We start from the raw sequence: 20,310 nt of genomic DNA on the forward strand, positions 1-20,310 counted from the left end.
TGGTCCATCTAGCTCAGTACTGTCTACACTGGCCGGCAGTGGCTCTGGTAGCACCTGCTCTAGAACCAGCATGCAGTTTCCAGGCCTCTCTAAGGCACCAGGTTCACTGATTCCTAAATTGTGTGCTGTGTTACACATCTTAACCACAATACTCCACCTTCTCATTCACTTTCTTGATTAGATTAGAGACCAATTGACGGACCGGTTTAAATATCACCAGATAAACGATATTTCTAACAAAGATAAAATAAAACATGACTTTAAAAAGAGTAAATCAAGCATAGAATTAATATTAATAGAAGGAAAGGCCAAATTACTAACCCTATCTACGATTATCTGTTAGAATGGAACAATAAAGATGAGGAAATCAAAGCGGTCATGACGAAATGGGCAATAGATGTGGGTCACAACATCCAGTTTGAGGCATGGTCTAAACTCTGGAACAAGGGCATACAATTTACAACATGTACTGTATTAAAGGAAAACACCATGAAGATGATGTATCGATGGTATCTCACCCCAACCAAGTTGGCAAAAATGTACAGGACTGGAAGTAAAAAATGCTGGAAATGTTTAGATGAGGATGGCGATTTTTACCACATGTGGCGGCTGTGTGAAAAAACAAAGGCAATTTTGGGACAGTATATACCGTGTCTCCCCGAAAATAAGACACCGTCTTATATTTATCTTTCCTCAAGAAGACACACTATGGCTTATTTTCAGAGGATGTCTTATTTTTTATTACGCATCCAGCTTCGCCTCTTCATTGGCGCCCTCCAGAACTGCGCCTATCACTATGTCTTATTTTCGGGGTATGGCTTATATTGCGCAAACGCTTAGAAATCCTGCTATGGCTTATTTTATGGGTATGTCTTATTTTAGGGGAAACAGGGCACAATGAACTATGGGGGAGGGATATTTAGATATACCTTCCCTAAAAGGCCAGAGGCATTTCTTTTAGGAATGGTTGGGGATGAGATACCAAATGAGATGCTGTGTTACACAGTACGCCACCTACTCAACCACTTTCCTTTTTAAATAATTTTAATTCATTTTCCAAATACAAAATCACAAAAAGCAAAACAAAAATTCAGAACAAGAAAAAGAAACAAATAAAAAAGACAACCGTAAAACATAAAAAAAGAAAAACATCTCAAATCTTATATTATTTACTTAACTTTGTTGACTCCCTCAATTCCCCCCTCATTGGGTCCATTTTATTATTCCAGTTAAGCAGTTTTCATCTTATATCTTAAATTAATCTAACACAATTTATCATTAACACTCGAATATTCTATTCTATAAATATCATCTATTCCTCACCAATAATTAATCAATTTATCAAAATCAAAAATTATTTTCTCTTCTTTCTATCTTCTGTTTCTCCCCTTAGCCTAATTTTTTTACCAAGAACTTAAATTTTAATTCTTATATCATACTAACATTTAAACGCATTACAACAAATTTAGCCCCCCCTTCCCCTGAACTCAGGGTCTCCCAGATTCTTCAGCGAGTTCCATAAGTCATTCCAGTTTCGGACCATCTAAATCAATCAAGAAAGTTACATCCATTACTACCTCTCACCCCACTCCCACCCTGTCCCAACCTACCCACCACTCTTCCTCAATCATCTCCTGATGCCTCCCCAATTCTTCAAATGCTGTAGTACAAAACCATCCAGCAATATTTCCAATTCCCAGCCCTTTCTCAGTTTTTATTCCCTTTAGATTCTGACCCCAGTATGGATCCTGCCCTCCCTCTCTCACTGGGAGGGCATTGCTCCATGCTGGTTCTTCTTTAGTGACTCCTTGGATCAAGCAGATGTTCTGTTCCTCCCCCTCTCACTGGGGGAACAATGTTCCATGTATCTTCCTCCTTTTTTCAAATCCAATTACCCTGTCCAAGACTGATTATTGTTCCTCTTGCTTGACTTCGCTCTCTGTTAGAGTTAATCCTTTTTCTCTGTCCTGACAATTCTGATTCCTTTCATGCCATTCTGTATTACTTTCAAGCAACAATATATTATTTTGCCACAATTCATTTCTCAAGTCCAAAACCAATTCCAAAAGTTCCTTCTGGAAGTCCAAGCCATCAGGTGATGTTTTGGCTAGAGGCATCCTGTTCATCTCAGATTTCATGGGAGCAGAGCAGAGCAGGAAGTGGTGCAGATTGTATTTCCCAGAACATCAAAAACCAAGTTTATTTCCAAACTGGTTATAGTCTCATTTTTTAGTTCTTCTTCATGTCTTAAAACTCTCGTGTCCATTATGAAAATAGCAATTGTCAAACTTCTTATACACAGCCTTATATTTTACACTTTCTTCACAATTGACAGTTCTCAGTCTCAAAGAGATAAACAAATTCCTTTCTATTGTGATGTCATAATGGCGGCTCGCTGCTTCCTCCCGGGACCCGACTTCAGTTTCCAGGGGGGAAATGCTCCTAAGCAAATTGGCAAAGGCGGGTGCAGAGCTAGGCAGTTTCCCAGTCCAAAATCTTTGCAGGGATCTTGATGAATTTAATCCTTCTCCCCTTTACCCTGCCTCCGGAGGAAGGTGTTAAGTCCAATCCTTAGTACTTAGTAGGTTCCGTTCACTTTTCCGGCTATAGGCAAATTAACTGCGTTACAGTCCTCTCAATGGGGGAGATCGACTTCCTGTTTGAATCTCCTCTCGTGGCCAATTCATTCCAATTACTAAAAATATTTCTTAAATATTTCTCACAGTATCCAATGTCTTCAAATTTTTCAGTTTTTAGGAAGAACCGATCGCTGTTGCCTGGCAGGATTGCAGCTTCGTGCCTCCGAGATAGCTATGCTCTGATGTGTCACATTAGCTCAAGATCCCCTGCTCTCTCACCGCCCAAAAATAGGCTAGCCGAGGGAGGGGGGAGCTCGCTTCTGGCGTCTGCCGGATCCATGTCCCCGAAAAGCTCGATTTGGGGTTTCTTCTGGGGGGGCCGCTGCGCTGGAGCAGTCCCCCCTTGCCTCGGAAGCACCACGTTCCCCTCAGCTGAGGAGAACGGTGCCCGCCATTGCTGCGCGATCGGCCGGAAGTCCCACCTTCTCAACCACTTTCTTGAATCCATCCACTGCTTGACGGACCCCAGAGCACAAACATCTCAAGCAGCAGCAGTTTTTCCTCCTTTCGGCCAGCATGTGAACAGTGTCACAATCCTGGGGATCCCTGAGGGGATCCCACCCTGTGGCTGACAGCATGGGGGGAATTCCAGCAGCATATCCATCGCTCAGGAAGCAAAACACAGACCAGCTCCTAAGCAAATTGGCAAAGGGGGATGCGGAGCTAGGCATTCTCATACCCTCCAACATTTCTCCCATGAAAATAATGATCATTCGACGTTTTATACCCCACACATCTTACTGGGTTGCTCCAGCCACTCTGGGCAGCTTCCAACATATGTAGAAACATCATAAAATTTTAAACATTAAAAAACATTTTTTAAACATTAAAAAAAGACCCTCCCCTATACAGGATTGCCTTCAGACATCTGGGGGGGGGGGTCATATCATTCCATACCCTCCAACACTTCTCCAATGAAAACAGGGACAGCCTAGGGAAAAGTGGGGCATTCCAGGATCAAATCAGAAACCAGGGTGGCTTCTCTAAATAATAATAATAATAATAATAATAATAATAATAATAATAATAATAATACATATTGTATTAACAATTTTGCATATTGTCCTGAGAATGTTCATGACAGAATTCTTAGACATCTGAGATTATGTTTGGTGTTTTCAATTTGTTCTTAATATAATTAATAAATGGTGCCCAAATTTTTATAACTTCATCTGAGTTCTTTCCTCTGATTTCTTCATAACTTTTCGCTAAATTATAATAATTAAATAATTTTATAATTTTATTTTTATTTGTATACACATTTTTCTTTTATCTTTGTGGTAAATGAATGAATTAAGGTATGTAAAAACCATGTGGAACATAAGGATAAGCTCAACAACAGGGTGAGAAGTTTGGGGGGAGGGATAGGGGAGGGGTGGGATGAAAGAGATAAAGTGGGTTTAATAATGAAACGAGACGTATGTTTTTTTTACAGATTTTATTGGTTTGTATTGTTTAATCTCTTTTGGTATCAATAAAGTTTATTTGAATCTTTAAAAAAAATTGAAAATAATAATAATAATAATAATAATAATAATAATAATAATAATAATAATAATTTATTTGTCCCCCGCCCATCTGGTTGGGTTTCCCTAGCCACTCTGGGCGGCTTCCAACAAAAATTTAAAATACATTAAAATGTCACACATTAAAAACTTCCCTGAATCAGGGACATCCCTGGAAAATAGGGACACTTGGAGTGTCTGCATTTCACATTTGCAAGAAATATAGAAACACAGGCTATCTGGAACTCCTCAAGGGGTGTCTTGGCCCACCCCAGTTCCTGACATGAACCAAGGCAGGAATCCATCTTGGAAGAAAGGTGGGGTAGAAATTTGAAAAGCCCAGCCAGCACATTTGGTGAAAAGACTTCTATATTAGGATCTAAAAATACACAGATGTATTAAAATGTAATCAATTTGTTAACTGATTAATCAGTTGAAAGCCAAAACCTTTAATTGGTGCATGACTCCTCTTTCGATTCTTCTCTTTATCATTACTTTGAGTTCATTATTCATTATTACTGGTACGCAGCGATCAAGCTGGCAAGTTGCCATCTAGCATGCAATTTAATTTCAGGCTTTTAATTTCACCTTCGCTTCTGTTCCTAACGATGGCAAATTAAGGCTTCTAATTAAGACAGAGGTTGGCGAAAATCAGTTTGGATCTGTGGGAAATGCCATTTGTTCTGAAGTTGTTAAAAGAGCGAGCCGTTTAATCAGGATAACCAGCGGGAAAATAAGCGGCCGAAAAAAAACCCTTAAATTTAAACACCGTTCTATTTGGCCTTCTTTGGTCTTCGTCAGAAATCAGAGTGAAATCATTTAGCTGTGGGTTCCTAGACTGTTTACTCTACATTAAAAAGCTAGTGATGCTTTTTGACTGCTGAAAGCAGAGAAAGGGGGTTGCTCTTTAACAGATAAAGGATTCCAATGGAGTATCGGCTCTATAGATTACACATTAATGAACATTGACTTGTTGGCCTTTTCACTACAGGATGAACTTGCAAGCCACTTTTTACATCAACTGCGAAGAACTGGAGAAGACCCTGGCTGGTCTGATGCTGAGATACAGGAAATGCTTTTTAAATAAATTGAAGCTGGAAACACAGGTAAGAGGAGCGTTTTGCAATTCAAGAAGACTGCGCTAGAACCCAGCTGCTGAGATTCCAAGCCGCAGCAGTTCTTGTTGATTTCCTCCGTGAGATGCCATCACTGAGCCAGAATTGTCACACCATGCATTCAGAGCACACCCACCACACATTTAAAGCATGTGGCTTCCCCCAGAGAATCCTGGGAACTGTAGTTTGTTAAGGGTTCTATGAATCATGGCTTTATGGTGAGGAGACTGCTGCTCCCAGGATTCTGAAATGAGAATAACAACAACAACAACAACAACAACAACAACAACAACAACAACAACAACAACAACAACAAATTTTTATTTATACCCCGCCCTCCCCAGTCAGAACCGGGCTCAGGGCGGCTCACACCAATAAAATTACAATAAAACATAAAAAGCAATTAATTAAAATACAGAATAAAATACAGTATTAAAATTTAAAATGCAGCCTCATTTTGAGTAGTCAAATTCAAGCCATGAGGGAGGAAAAACGCAGGGGTCAGACTAAGTCCAACCCAAAGGCCAGGCGGAACAGCTCTGTCTTGCAGGCCCTGCGGAAAGATGACAAACCCCCGCAGGGCCCTGGTCTCCTGTGAAAGAGCGTTCCACCAAGTTGGGGCCAATACTGAAAAGGCCCTGGCCCTAGTAGAGGCCATTCTAGCCACCTTATGGCTCGGGATCTCCAGAATATTGTCGTTTGTGGACCTTAAGGGGCATACCAGGAGAGGCTGTCCCGTAGGTACGAGGGTCCCAAGCCGCATAGGGCTTTAAAGGTCAAAACCAGCACCTTAAACCTGGTCCAGGAGCCAGTGCAGCTGGTAAAGCACTGGATGAATGTGATCCCGTGAGAAAAGGGGCCTAATTGAATTTCCGTTATGAACTGATGAAATTTTATTTTATTATGAATCAGGCTTCTTTGAATTAGGTCAGGCCTCTTCGAAAAGCAGGTGGGGAGTATATCTTTCGAGCAGTTTAACTGACAGCCTTGCACACGTCCTTGGAGGAATAACTCAAACCACATCTTCTTTAATGTGGCAAGAACGGGAGCTATTCTAAGAAATTGAATAACTTAAAGTTACGGTAATTTCTCACTTTGTTTCACTTTCGAGCAAAGCCAAGGTTGCAAAGGACAGCAATGTTTTTTTACAACTGTAAAGCCCCTTGCAAGGCAGAATTATTGTCGAGGGCAGACATCATCCCTACTTGCAAGCTGCTCTTGGCATCTGCACAGGGGCTATGTGCCAGCATAGCTAACAGTCAGTGGCAGTGGCAGCCAATAAGTACCACTGGTCAGTGGCTGATCACCTGCTTTCATAGAATCACAGAACTGTGGAGTTGGAAGGGACCCCAGGGGTCATCTAGTCCAACCCCCGGCAATGCAGGAATCTCAGCTATAGCATCCACGACAGTTGGCCCTCCAACCTCTAAGGAAGGAGAGTCCAGCAACTTCCAAGGGAGACTTCCACTGTTGAACATCACTTACTGTCAGAAAGTTCTTCCTTATGTCTAGCCGGAAGCTCCTTTCTTGTAACTTGAAGCCATTGGTTTGAGTCCTACCCTCCAGATCAGGAGAAAACAAGCTCGCTCCATCTTCCTTGTGACAGCCCTTGAGATATTTGAAGATGGCCATCATATCTTCTCTCAGTCTCCTCTTTCCATTCAAAACGTCGAATCCCCGTTATCTCCAGGCAAGGATGAGAATATTGCCTGTTTGCAACAGTGGAGTGAGTTGGTGTAGACCAGGGGTCCCCAGACTACGGCCCGCGGGCCAGATGCGGCCCAATTGGCCTCCCAATCCGGCCTGCGACGACCCCCGCCGCCCGCTGCCGCCGCCTGCTCTTATGGCGCACAGCGCGGCGGTGCTCTTCCAGGTCAAAAAAAAGCGCCGAAAATCGTTTGTGCGCATGCATATGGGCCTCTCCCGACCCAGAAGAGGTCATTTCCGGTGCACTTCCGGGTCGGGGGAGGCCCATACGCATGCACACAAACGATTTCCGGCACTTTTTCCGACCTGGAAGCGTGCCACCGCAGCAGTAAGTGTGCGCGCATGCGCACGGGCGTGCACTCTCCTGCCCTCCGGCCCGCCACGCGATCGGCGCGGCGGGCACTGGCCCAAAGCCGGGTAAGTCTGGGGACCTCTGGTGTAGACAATATTTAGTCTGCTTTGCTGTTAGGCAGCTTCCTATATCTTATGGGCATTTCCCCAGTTTCTCAGCCACCTCAGGCAAGGTGGGGAATGTGCATGAGTTCTAAATGTTGCTCTGGCGGGGGGGTGGGTTCCTAACAACTCCCAGCACCCTTAAGAAACTCCAGTTCCCAGGATTCTTTTTGTGAAGCCCTGACTGTTGAGATTTGTGGATGTAAACAGAACCCTACTGCTCCAGGGATTTTTCACATTTCCAAGATAGAGGCTTTAAACATATACTGTGGACATTACCATAGCATCAGAGACCGACAACAGTGCAGGAGGATTTTGCCCTGAGATGTTGTGATTACTTTCCTGGCGAATGTGGATCCAAAAAAATAAAATAATTCGAGGCATGCTTTTTCTACCCCAGAGCAGAGCATTTCTAAAACCAGATGATGCTCGGTCATTCAGTATGCATCAGCACCTCCTTGTCTTCGCAAAAGAAATAGACTTGTGCTACTTTTTAAAAGCAGAGGCTCCTGGGCAGAGCACCAACAAAAGCTGCTCAAAGTGATTTAGCACAGCTCATTGACCTGCTCCTCTATCCCACTTTACTTTCCCTCTGATTTACATTTAAATTGGTTCCTGTCTCTTTAATACAGTTACCAGCTGGTGGAAAAGGCTTATATTTATCTAGGGGAATACAGTTTAGGGATCTGAAGAAGCCCAGAACTCATGGAGGCATTCCAACTGCCCATAATCCCTTAATTAGGTGGCACATATATGGTAAAGAGAGAGCTGGACCATGCAGAAGGCTGATCGCCAAAGAATTGATGCTTTTGAGTTATGGTGCTGGAGGAGACTCTTGAGAGTCCCATGGACTGCAAGAAGATCAAACCTATCCATTCTGAAGGAAATCAGCCCTGAGTGCTCACTGGAAGGACAGATCCTGAAGCTGAGGCTCCAATACTTTGGCCACCTCATGACAATAAACACATCTTATCTTAAAAGACCCTGATGTTGGAAAAGATGGAGGGCACTAGGAGAAGGGGACGACAGAGGACGAGATGGTTGGACAGTGTTCTCGGAGCTACGAACATGAGTTTGACCAAACTGCGGGAGGCAGTGGAAGACAGGAGTGCCAGGCGTGCTCTGGTCCATGGGGTCATGAAGAGTCAGACACGACTAAACGACTAACAACAACAACATATACGGTAAATGCATACAGGCCACCCTTGACAATTACCAAAGCGATCTGCAGCACTTCCTGTTTTGAGCCTTCCTCCTCCCACACACCTGAACTGTCTCTATGATCTTGCATCACACCCTAGATCTGAAGTACTGCGTTGACGCTCTGCCAAGGCCCAGGGAAGGACCAGACCCGGGGCCTAACTACATATGACGCACACAGGGGTTTATTGAAAACCCTTCCCCCACCACATCTCCACTTGAAACTGTCCTCACCTGCGCAGTTTCAAACAAGAGAATTCTGAGGGCAACGGTAGGGAAATGGTGAAGCACACCCACCCCGTCGGCTCCAGATAATTCCTCCCCAAATGTGCTTTTCCTTAAAATTGTTGTTCTTCCGTTACATGTATTCATGCACAGCGTTCAAGGGATTCATAAATCCTAGTTCTTCAGCTCCACCACTGAGCTGAAGCCCTTCCCCTGGATATCAACTCATGTTTTTTCCTGGGACCTGATTATAACATATGCATCGTTTTGCGTCTAAGAGTAACATGGTCGTGCACTTTGAATCTAGGGTGGGGAAAAGTTCCGGGCATCAAAAACCTGGGAAACTGTTTATTTGGCTGTCAACAATCTCTTTTTAAAGTAGGAATGATAATTAGATTTTTACATTGACATAGAAAATAAACTATCCTCCTACTGTAAAACTTAATAGCCAATACATACTGCCTTATCTTCAGGTTGAGTTCTATTCCAGTAGGGCAGGGATGGGCCAGTTGTGGTCCTCCAGAAGATGCTATGCTCCGGCTCCCATCAGCACCAGCCAGCATGACCAATGGTCAGAGTATGGGATGATGGGAATTGAACAGCTTGTGGAAGGTCACTGCAATAGACAGTTGCAAGAACCTGTCCCCCAAGTGATCTTCCCACATTTCTTGGGCATCCTGAGCTTTTATAGTGTGTGAACGTGGTCCTCAATATTGTATGTTAAAGTCTCCATGCCCAGACTTCCATTGTGAGGGGCTATATTTATTACCCAAACTTTGCATACATAATTCCTGGCACGGATTAAGATGTTTCCCAGTAGATTCCAGTAGTTTTGTTTTCTAGCTGCGTTGCTGGACAGAACGATGTCCACCTATGAAAGAAGTGTTAGCAGATAGATCAATGGTGTTTTAACCAGGTTGTTCTTAAATGCACTTGTATATTAGCAAAACATTGACACAGGAACAGGAGGCCTTGTATGAAATATTTGTGGAAGCATGTGCAAAGAACTTAAAGCTGATTGAAAAGCTATGGGAAAAGACAAAAGGACTATGATCAAGATTTTGAAGAATGAGAACCCAAGGAGCCACAATCCTTTAGGCCCCAATCCTTTAATGCCAGCTGTAAGGAACCAGAGGTGCTTTGAGGGTGGCATGATTGGTGTGGCCACCTTGGGCACCACAGCAATGGTGTAGAACAGAGCCCAAGAGGCGGTGGCGCCAAATTTTAGCATTGCGCAGGGCTCCACTGAAATTTGAGAGCTTGATGTCTGCCACTGGAGGAATTTGGCCATACCAAATGGCGCTGATGGAAGTTGATGTCCAACGGCATCTGGAGAGCCATATGCAAGAGTTTCTTCTGGGTTAGGCAGGCCGAGGATTGCCATATTCATTTCATGTTTCTCAAACTGCACTCCCCTCGTTGGCAAATGGCAAAATGCTTTAGAAATGAAGGCCTTCCCATGCAATTTGTGAGGGGCCCTGGGGTGAGAGGAGTATGCACCACTCAAAGAGGGGGGTGTCCCAAAACTCTTCTGAGTACACCCCAAACCCCTGGGTAGGCCCTGGGCATAAGGGTTTGAGTAGGCCACACCTTAGAATCAAAAGAGATGCTTTAGTAATACCATGACTGACACGTGTGTGTGTGTGTGTGTGTGTGTGTGTGTGTGTGTGTGTGTGTGTGTTTACCAGCCAATGTTCAAGAAAATTCTAAGCCACGCGTGGGTTGTAAGTGGCGGAACTTTCGATTCGTTCATCATGAAAATATTGTCCGTTATTGAGGAGTCTTCAGAACATCTAAAGCATTTGAAGGAATCCGTTTGCAAGGTAAGATAAATAATAATTAATAATTATTAATAATTAGTAAATAATAATTAATAATAATAATTAATAATTCAGTAATGATTTTTTATTTAAAAAATGTTTGTTTGCTTATTAAATTTATATTCATCACAAGATCTCAGGGCAGTTCACAGAATAAAATACAAGATAAAAACACAAGTAAGTAATTAAAACAAAAAGATTCCTAACCTGTCCTTCACACAATGTACACATGGCATAGAGTATATAGAGATGTTTTGAACTATTGTCAGCTCTCATACTGGCTGGGCCTCGTGGATGTTGTAGTCCAGGGGTGCGCATCCTGCGCCCCTCCAGATGTTTCTGGACTACAACTCCCATCAGTCCCAGTCAGCATAGCCAGTGATCAGGGATGATGGGAGTTGTAGTCCAATCCAGTTAGAGTCCTCTGAGGACTGGGCTGAAGCCTGACAAACTCTGTTTTTTTATATCCATAGGATAACAACAGATTTCGAAAAGTTAGTAAGCAACAACAGCAACAGCAGATACATATTATTTTAGGACCCAGCTTATTTCAGTGATAGTAAGTTGTTTTAAACTGTTTTTGACATTGAGTTTAATTGTTGCAAACCTAGGACCTGAGGGTGGAGAGACAATAGATGATGATGTTTTTCTTTTTCTTTTTCTCTCTTTTATTTACCTCTCACCATGTTTAGTGCACATCTAATTATGCACTTTTTAAACTTTCAATAAAGATGTCAAGGAAAATAATAATAATAATAATAATAATAATGCGATTTTAGTATTGTTGTTTTGCTTTGTTTATTATATTGATCTTACACGTGGCAGTGCACTGAAAAACTCATCCCACGGGTTTCTTGTGATCCCTTTGGGTTCTCTGAATCCCTCCCAGTCCTTGTGGATTGGCACGGCAGTAAGCCCCTGAATCTGCCCTTGTGCTCTGGCCAACCCATTGGTTTTTTTATTGCTCGTGTTGTATTTCAGGATTTTCTCAATGAAGTTCACAAGGATGTGGTCAAAGAGTACATCACGCAAACACTCAAGCCAAGAGGCAGAATGAGGAAAACGAAACGGAACGAGGTCAGCAAAATAATGAATCAAGATGCCACAGCTATAAACAATACAATGCAGCACCTGGTAAGGAATTCCTGCCGTTTGTATCTACATCATAGCACTGGATTGATGTGAAAGTGCCTGGGGTTATTTAAATGCAAGCGAGCCAATGAAACCTCAAGATTTGTAACTTTTAAAGTGGTTTCTTTCCTAAAATGTGTTCACAAGATTCGTTTTAAGGGTAGTAGGGTTAAAGGTAGAACCTTAGAAGCTCTTGTCTTAAGTGGAGTTCCATTAGCATTGACTTTTCCAACCAGGTGTTTTGGAATACAAGGCTGTTGGGATTTACAGCCCAAAACATCTGGAATTCTTCGGAACCACAACATTAGAAGCTCTTGCAGATCAAGAAAAGTACCATCAAGGCCAGGCATAGGCAAACTCCGGCCCTCCAGATGTTTAGGACTACAATTCCCACCATCCCTAGCTAACAGGGCCAGTGGTCGGGGTGGTGGGAATTGTAGTCCCAAACATCTGGAGGGCCGGAGTTTGCCTATGCCTGATCAACGCCAAGAGGATGTCTGCGTGGTAAGAGTCAAAAAAAGGTTATTAGAGGCAAGACATCTTCCTTTAGAACAGGGTATCCTAAACTTTGGTCTCCAGCTGTTTTTGGACTACAATTCCCAACACTGGTCCTGCTAGCTAGGGATGATGGGAGTTGTAGTCCAAAAACAGCGGGAGACCAAAGTTTGGGAAACAGGAAAAAAATGGACACAAACTTTGGCAAAATAAATGCAAGCAGACTATAAAAGATGCTGAAAAAAAAACCCAAATTGAAGGGCACACTGCTAAAAAGATAAAGACCACAATAACAGTAAGTATTGAAATACATGAATAGTAGGAGACCAGCTAGGAGTGTGATCGAACCTTTGGGTGACAAAACGTTATCAGAGAGATACATTGCTTTTTCGAAACCTGAATGCTTCCATCTTAATCCAGGTCGTTTGGTGGGGGGAGAATAAACCAGGTATTCTAACATATTTCCAGGGTTCCACTTCTGACTGGCTCACTCCTGCCATAGAAGACATTGCTAGAATAATTGGCGAGGAAGAAAAACCCAGAATCAATGACCACATTAACCGTTTATACCAGGATTATCCAGACATCAGGTATGCCAACCCATTCCGAATAGCTGTAACTCGCAGGTTTTATTATTACGATCTCTCTCGTTCTCTAGGTGGAGGTTTTCTGCTTGCAGGTGCAAAGTGACTCCTAGGGAGTGATCATATGTATGTCATATCCCCCACTCCACTGCTGTATTAGTAGCTGCATTTTGGTGGGGGGAGCACTCCTGCTTTTTCAGTTGTGTTGCAATTAGGGATGGGCGAACCTGCCAATTTTGGGTTCTCTAAAATTGGAACGATGAGAAACTGAGAGGGACCTAAACTGGCGGGTTTGCCCATCCTTGGGTCTTATAGATGCTCCCCCATTCCCTTCTTTGTGGGGACACATTGCTGCTTTGATTCACTGGTTTGTTTCAGATAAATTTTACTCAGAGTAGACCCTCTGAAATTAAGGACCATCGGCAACTTAGGTCCATCAATTTCAGCAGGTTTATGCTGAGTGTAAGTAAGTAAATAAGTACATAAATAAATTGTTTTGAGAAAAACAACAAACAAACAAACAGTTAATTAAAATACGGCTTAAAATAAATCTTAAAATACAGCTTAAAATGCATCCTCATTTTAGTAAAGGGACCCCTGACCATTAGGTCCAGTCGTGACCAACTCTGGGGTTGCAGCGTTCATCTCGCTCTATAGGCTGAGGGAGCCGGCGTACAGTTTCCAGGTCATGTGGCCAACATGACAAAGCCGCTTCTGGCAAACCAGAGCAGCACACGGAAACGCCGTTTACCTTGGAGTGGTACCTATTTATTTACTTGCACTTTGACGTGCTTTCGGACTGCTAGGTTGGCAGGAGCTGGGGCCGAGCAACGGGAGCTCACCCCGTCGCAGGGATTCGAACTGCCAACCTTCTGATCAGCAAGCCCTAGACTCTATGGTTTAACCCACAGCGCCACCTGCATCCCTCCTCATTTTAGTAGTAGCCCATAAATCAAGACCATAAAGGGAGGAAACATCAGATATTCACCCGAGCCAGCTATCCATGCTGGTCCTACATGGGCCAGCAAAAAAAGCCAAGGGAAAATTATATACCAAATCCCATATAAGGGTGAGTCTAAGCCCAAGGCCAGGAGGAACAGCTCCATCTTGCAGGCCCTGCGGAAAGATGTCAAATCCCACAGGGCCCTAGTCTCTTGTGACAGAGCATTCCACCACGTCGGGGCCAGTGCTGAAAAGGCCCTGGCCCTAGTTGAAACCAATCTAACCTCCTTGAGGCTTGGGACCTCCAAAGTGTTGTTACTTATGGACCTTAGGGCCATACCAGGAGAGGCGTAGATACGAGGGTCCTAGGCTGCATAGGGCTTTAAAGGTCAAAAACAGTAACCCATTCTATTCTGCTGCTTCCTTTCATTTCCTCCTGAATTTTGCTTTAAATTTATCAGGTGGAGTTTGGGGACCCTTAAGTGCATTCTGTATAGGGTGAGCCCATCTTATCCCTTCTATAACACCATGTGGGTATTTTTTTTGGGGGGGAGGCATACCTGCCAAGTCCCGGACTGCAGAATCCGGGACCGGCAGCCGCGGGACACCGGAAGTTGCATAGACGCAACTTCTGGTGTCGCTTTGCCCATCTATGGGCACCAAAAATGGCCACCGCCGGCTTTGAAAGTCGCGTCTACGCATGTCCGGAAGTGCGTAGACACAACTTCCAGTGTCGCTTTGCTCATCTATGGCCACCGCCGATACCAGAAGTCGCGTCAACGCGCTTCCAGACATGCATAGACGTGACTTTCAAAGCCGGCGCTGGCCATTTTCGGTGCCCATAGATGGGCAAATCGGGGGGGGGAATGGCCACCGTCAGGAGAAAATAATGGAGAAAAACAGGAGACGAAGTGATAGGGGGACCACCAGGAAAAGGTAAGTAAAAACGGGGGGTTTCCCGGGGAAAACGGGGCACTTGGCAGCTATGAGAGGAGGCAGAGCAAGATGATCAGAGTTGGCCAAACATCTTGGTGCCTGAGACAATTAAATGGCCCCACCACCCCCCAAAAAAACCCACACTCAAAGTCATATTGTACCCACAACTGGCCAAGTTGTGTTTGTGCTTAAGGCAAAAACTCCCCCCGACTACCTCTCCACCTCTCTGGCAGCAAAAACCCAACAATAAGAAATTAAAATTACTAACCATTTGCTGCCCTTTCATGACAGCTATCACCATCTTCCCCTAGGCAGCCACCGCACTTTGCCTCGGAGAAGATAGGAGAGCAGAGAAGAAGCAGCACCAAGTCATTTCCAACCAGCTTTGCTTGTTTACAGGGAGGGATAAAGAGAATTGGGTAGAATTCAACTAATAAGTCCCATCATTGGAACCATTGTGCAATGACTTCTGCTTGCGCAAGAGGGTTGCCTGATTCTCCTCCCCACAAAACAAACAATGTGTGTGACATTGAATGCTTCCCCATTTCCTCTTCCATGTACTTCTTTCCTCAATCTACAGCAGAAGACAATAATTTTACTTTTTTTAGAGAGAGAGAGAGAAAGATGTTTAAATAAACATTCCTAACCAGCTTTTTTAAACAGAAACTTAGCACAGATGCCAGCCCTAACTTTCATAATTCTTGACACACTGGCTATTACTGCAACAATAATGAAATAACCATTGCCTTTTTTAAAAAAGCAAACAACTATTTGCCAGAGAAGAGGTGCCTCCTTTCTGTATGCACTGGGAAGTTCCAGAGTTGTTCCTCTTTACAGGGTTTGCTTCCTCATGATAAGAAAGAATTCTGCAGATGATGGGTGGGGGGGGGGACTCAGTTAAGTTTGAAGCAGAACACATATGAGAACCAAATACGATATGCCAAAACACAGCCATCCTTCAAAAATCGGCATTTCTCTAAAATATGCAGTGCTGTTCTCCAGCCAAGTAACACATTGCAATAATGTGTAAGCGAGTGTAAAGTATGCATAAAAATGCATAATATACAAAAATGAGTTGCCGTATTTTTCCGTGTATAAGACTAGGTGTTTTTTTCCTTTAAGATGTCAAAAATTAGGGGGCGTCTTATGCAAGGATAGATCTTCCTCCATTTTCTTAAATCTGAGTCTCCAAAAAACCAGGGGGGGGGGCGTCTTATACATGGGGCGTCTTATAGACGGGAAAATATGGTATAGCGGTGGGAAAGGCGCACAAAAATGCTGGTTAATTTCACAAGGGTTTTTTTTGCATAAAAATACACACAATTGTTGCGAAAAGGTGAATTTAAGACTGGAAAAATGAGGAACTTCAAGAACTGAAGGCACAGAGAGGACCATCCCTACTGTAGATTTAGCGCCGTCTTCGCCAAACTGGCACCCTCCTAATGCTGGGGGCTAAAACTAACTTCAGCACCAGTCAAGCACAGCTGGTGGTTCTTGTAATCCAAAATGTCCATATTGGCTGGTAGTGGTGGGAGTTGCTATCCAAAACACTTGGAGAGCACCAGGTTGGTGAAGCCTGGCATATGGTGTCTTCACAATATCTGTTTCTTTGCAAATATACAAGCCGAACATAATGGAAGCAATTAGATTCCTAGAACAGGCAGCACAACCACTAACTGATAATATAATATCACACAGATAAAGGTGCTTTCTAAGATATGGCAATTGTAGGTAGGTTAGGAAAATCACTCTCCACCTTGGCTAAATGCCCCCCACAAGACCCTCCTATGTCAGTGGGCCAGGTGGCAAAAACAGGCTATAGCAGGCATCCCCAAACTGTGGCCCTCCAGATGTTTTGGCCTACAACTCCCATGATCCCTAGCTAACAGGACCAGTGGTCAGGGATGATGGGAATTGTAGTCCAAAACATCTGGAGGGCCGAAGTTTGGGGATGCCTGGGCTATAGCACTCTGAATCAGCACTGGGCAGCTAGAAGCTGCCATTTTAATTTCCCACAATGCCTCCCTCCATATAACATTTCTCCAGGTGCATTGTGGGAGTGTTAAAGTGGAAACTCCTCAACTTAGCCACTTTCTACAAGGAGGGACTTTGCAGAATTCCCTCCCCTCGCACCCCACCACCCCAGACGTGGGGAAATGACTTTGTAATTGAAGCCCTATGGTCTTTTACCTACAATTGACTGGATTACAGTTTATTGGATGACAACAGCATTTTACAAACTCCAGGCCTCTATGATCATTTGGGTGTCAATGTTTGCCAACTGATCTTTTTATTACCCCATTTTGCTTTTGTTTTGTGTGTATATTTCCCCCGTTTGATTCTTGGAGAATTCACCTTCATTGCATTTTGCAGAAAGGAGCACATTGTTGCTGTTCTGGCTCTCCGAGGATTGAGTCGAAATAAGAGGCGAGCGATAGCTGACCACATGAAGCAGCCATCAGAAGAGTCAGGACACAGGACGCTCTTTGCTGAAATAGAAGTCCCAAGAACCACCCAGTGCTTTTTTTAAAATCTGCAGAAATGAAATGTTGAGCTATGCTTGTTCCCATGTATTTATGAACATACAAACACTTGAACAGAGTCGGGCCATTTGTCAATCTATTTGTGGCTCTCCACATCTTGCTCCTTAATGATCCTCTTAGCAGGAGACGCCTGGGATGAGTCTCAGAAGATTATATACTTGCTAAAAAATGGACACTACTTAAAAATGGAAAGTGTAATGCTGGTGGTCAACAAAAGAGGTCTAAAGAATCACTCAAGGGAAATCTTAAAAAATGTAGTAGAAACACTGACAACTGGAAAACACTGGCCTGTGAGTGCTCCAAATGGAGAACAGCTTTTACCAAAGGTGTCATGGACTTTGAAGATGCTCAAACTCAGGATGAAAGGGAGAAACATGCTAAGAAGAAAGGATGTTTGGCAAGCCCTTACCGCAATCAACTCCTGCCCAGAAACCTATGTCCCCACTGTGAAAGGACGTGTGGATCCAGAATTGGCCTCCACAGCCACAGACTATCTATGGAGACCATGTTCATGGAAGACAATCTTACTCAGCTATGAGTGATCTCCAAAGAAGAAGAAGACTACCTCTGAGCTATAGTCTCTCTCCAATTTAATAATGAGAAGGTCTTCTCTCCTTACTTTATTTATAGATCTGTTTGCCTGTCCTCTTTCAGGTGTGGGAAACCCAGGGCCATCTCAAGCATATCGGGCGCCCAAGCACCGTGGTGCGGCGATTCCCTCCGGCGCTCGCCCCCCCCTGCCCTGTTTCCAGCCCACAAGTCAACTTCTTCCCTGCAGGGGTCCCAGTTTAGCACACCAGATCATTCCCTGCAAACCACAGCTGCCTACCCTACACCTGATGTGGGGCAGGTGGGTGTGGTTTCAAAGGCACAACTGGGAGATTAACATGAGCTTCCTATTACTCCTTTGCTAGAGGAAAGCACATTCCCATCGCCCAACAGATAATTCTTAATTTTAGAAGGGTTTTTAGAAAAGCGGGAGTGCCTTCAAATATGCCCATCAATCATGTCAGGTGACTGAAAGATGGATGACCTCACCCATCTATCAGATTTGATCCATGGAATACTCTCCCCAGGGAAGTTTGCCTGGCACCTTCATTACACACCTTTCGGAGTCTGGTGAAAACTAACTTCCTATATCTATTTAAATGTGTTTGATGGAGGGGGGCGGTATTGGTTTGATTTGGTCTTGTTCTTGTTTTCATTCTGTAGTTTGTGCTTTTATCTTGTAATTTTTTTATGCTGTGAACTGCCCTGAGATATATGGATGAAGGGAGTACAAATTAATTAAAGAAGGGGAGATGATATGGAGAATTTGACTAAAAGCATAGCCCCACTCCCAAGAAATCATGGCCACACCCGACACGTGACTAGAATTAATATGACACAGACATTCCCCAAAAGAAAACAAAGACGATCTGTTGGCGACCAGCTGTCACACGTCAAACACCACAACAGACCTTCTCATCACTTGATTTTCCTCCTGATACCATACTTTTCAGAAGAGGAAGTTCAGCCAGTTTTTGTTTTTTTAATAGTTCAGTCAAGTGATACAAATCTCACCTCTCACCTCAGAGTGGATGTACAGCAGGCCTAATAACATCAGCATTCACATCTTTTGCCTTAGCCCAGCCCCACTGTTGAGCCTTTGCCTTAGAAAACATGTCTGCCTCAAGGAGTTTCCATTTCAATATCCCACAATGCCTTGGAGGGGTGCTATGTTGAGGGCATTGTGTGGAATTTAAAAGGTGGTTTCTGTTTAAAATGGAAACTGCTAGAGCTGCCACCAAGTAAGTCAGAAAGGGCAGAGGAGAATCACCAAACATCATTGGTTTGGTGATTCAGTTCCTATTTAAATACCTCATTTGTGCTTTCTGAAACAATACAAAACTGAAATGCAGCCATGCTTTGAAATTCACACTCCTACGAATTGTGCAATGCAGTTCTCCAGTAAATTTCATATCGGCTTTCCACAGCTTTCCCCAAGAGTTCATTTCTATATTATTGAAACCAGTCCAATACATACAAATTCTACTTTTCAAGCCACAGGACCACAGACATTTTTTTAAAAAAAAAAAAACAGAGCAAAACATACCAGCAGAGTGAGAAAAACAAGCTAAGGGAGTTCCTTTGGTCTTTCATAATAAATACAGAAAGTTCATGCAATGCAGGAAATATATATTGTTAGGGAAGTAGCTAGGCTTTCCTCACCCCTCAAATGGGAAAGCAAAACTAGACAAATGTCTCCCCCAGCACAGTTATTCAAGATAACAGGAGCCCTGTCATCTGTTATAACTGAGTACCCCGTGAAGAGTGAATCAAGCCATACAAGCGATTGGGGACGGGGCTGTGATGCTCCGATAGTTGCGGGAATTCAATTCCCATCATCCTTGGTCATGCTTGCTGGGGCTGATAGGAGTTCAACAATGTTTGGAGGGCACCAGGTTGAGAAAGGGTGCTCAATAAAATAACCCACTTTGTTTCGAAGAGCTTCTGGTTTGACTAATCCAGGGGCCAGCAAAGTTTTTGTGGCTTGTGCTGATTCATGGTCCCGCAGATGCCGCGGTGGGACAGATTGCACCCACGCATGCATGCGCTATTGCTATTTCCGGCGCTCCTTCCGGCGTGGAGGTGGTGTGTGCAGCTTCCCATTGGCTGCAGGAAGTTCCTGCAGCCAATGGGAAGCCGGCCAGCATCGCGGAAGGCGGTCTCCGCTCTGCTCTGTGCCGGTTTAGCGCGGTGCACAGTTGCCGACCAAGCGGGCGACAGGGGTCCCCGAGTGGGCAGCGGGGATCCATGGGCCGGTTAAACAACCCCCATGGGCAACTTGTTGCCCCGTGGATCTTAGGTTGCTGATCCCTGCCCTGGGAAAGCGAAATTCATGGGTTTCCCCCATGATGATGTGAAGCAGGGACAGGCCAGGATGAAGCACTGCCGTTTATTTCACAGCAGAGACACAATGATGTCATCTCCAGGGAAGCTATGTGCCAATCTTCTGGGTGCTGGCTGAATAAA

The 20,310-nt window shown here is 43.9% G+C and overlaps 1 protein-coding gene and 1 long non-coding RNA gene across 3 annotated transcripts in view; both read left to right on the forward strand.

Moving 5' to 3' along the window:
• EXOC3L4 (exocyst complex component 3 like 4) overlaps nucleotides 1-18,609 on the forward strand; it is a 31,469-nt gene extending 12,860 nt beyond the window's left edge. The window contains exons 8-13 of one of the 2 annotated variants that reach the window (XR_015946630.1): nucleotides 5,136-5,250; nucleotides 10,533-10,667; nucleotides 11,138-11,223; nucleotides 11,646-11,798; nucleotides 12,759-12,880; nucleotides 17,126-18,609. Coding sequence is in view for 1 of the 2 variants with exons in the window: in XM_088655656.1 (XP_088511782.1) it covers nucleotides 5,136-5,250; nucleotides 10,533-10,667; nucleotides 11,646-11,798; nucleotides 12,759-12,880; nucleotides 17,126-17,282 (682 nt within the window). In the remaining variant the exon portion in view is untranslated. The remainder of the gene's footprint in view (nucleotides 1-5,135; nucleotides 5,251-10,532; nucleotides 10,668-11,137; nucleotides 11,224-11,645; nucleotides 11,799-12,758; nucleotides 12,881-17,125) is intronic. The other variant, XM_088655656.1, reaches the window with a different exon arrangement.
• Nucleotides 8,401-9,888, forward strand: LOC148687739 (uncharacterized). Its single transcript, XR_015946631.1, has 2 exons — nucleotides 8,401-8,603; nucleotides 8,721-9,888. It is a non-coding gene; the product is annotated as an uncharacterized LOC148687739 (long non-coding RNA).
• Nucleotides 18,610-20,310: the final 1,701 nt, after the last annotated feature.

This window comes from Zootoca vivipara, chromosome 1 (assembly GCF_965207765.1).
Source record: "Zootoca vivipara chromosome 1, rZooViv2.hap1.1, whole genome shotgun sequence".
In the NCBI taxonomy this organism is placed as follows: Eukaryota; Metazoa; Chordata; class Lepidosauria; order Squamata; family Lacertidae; genus Zootoca; species Zootoca vivipara.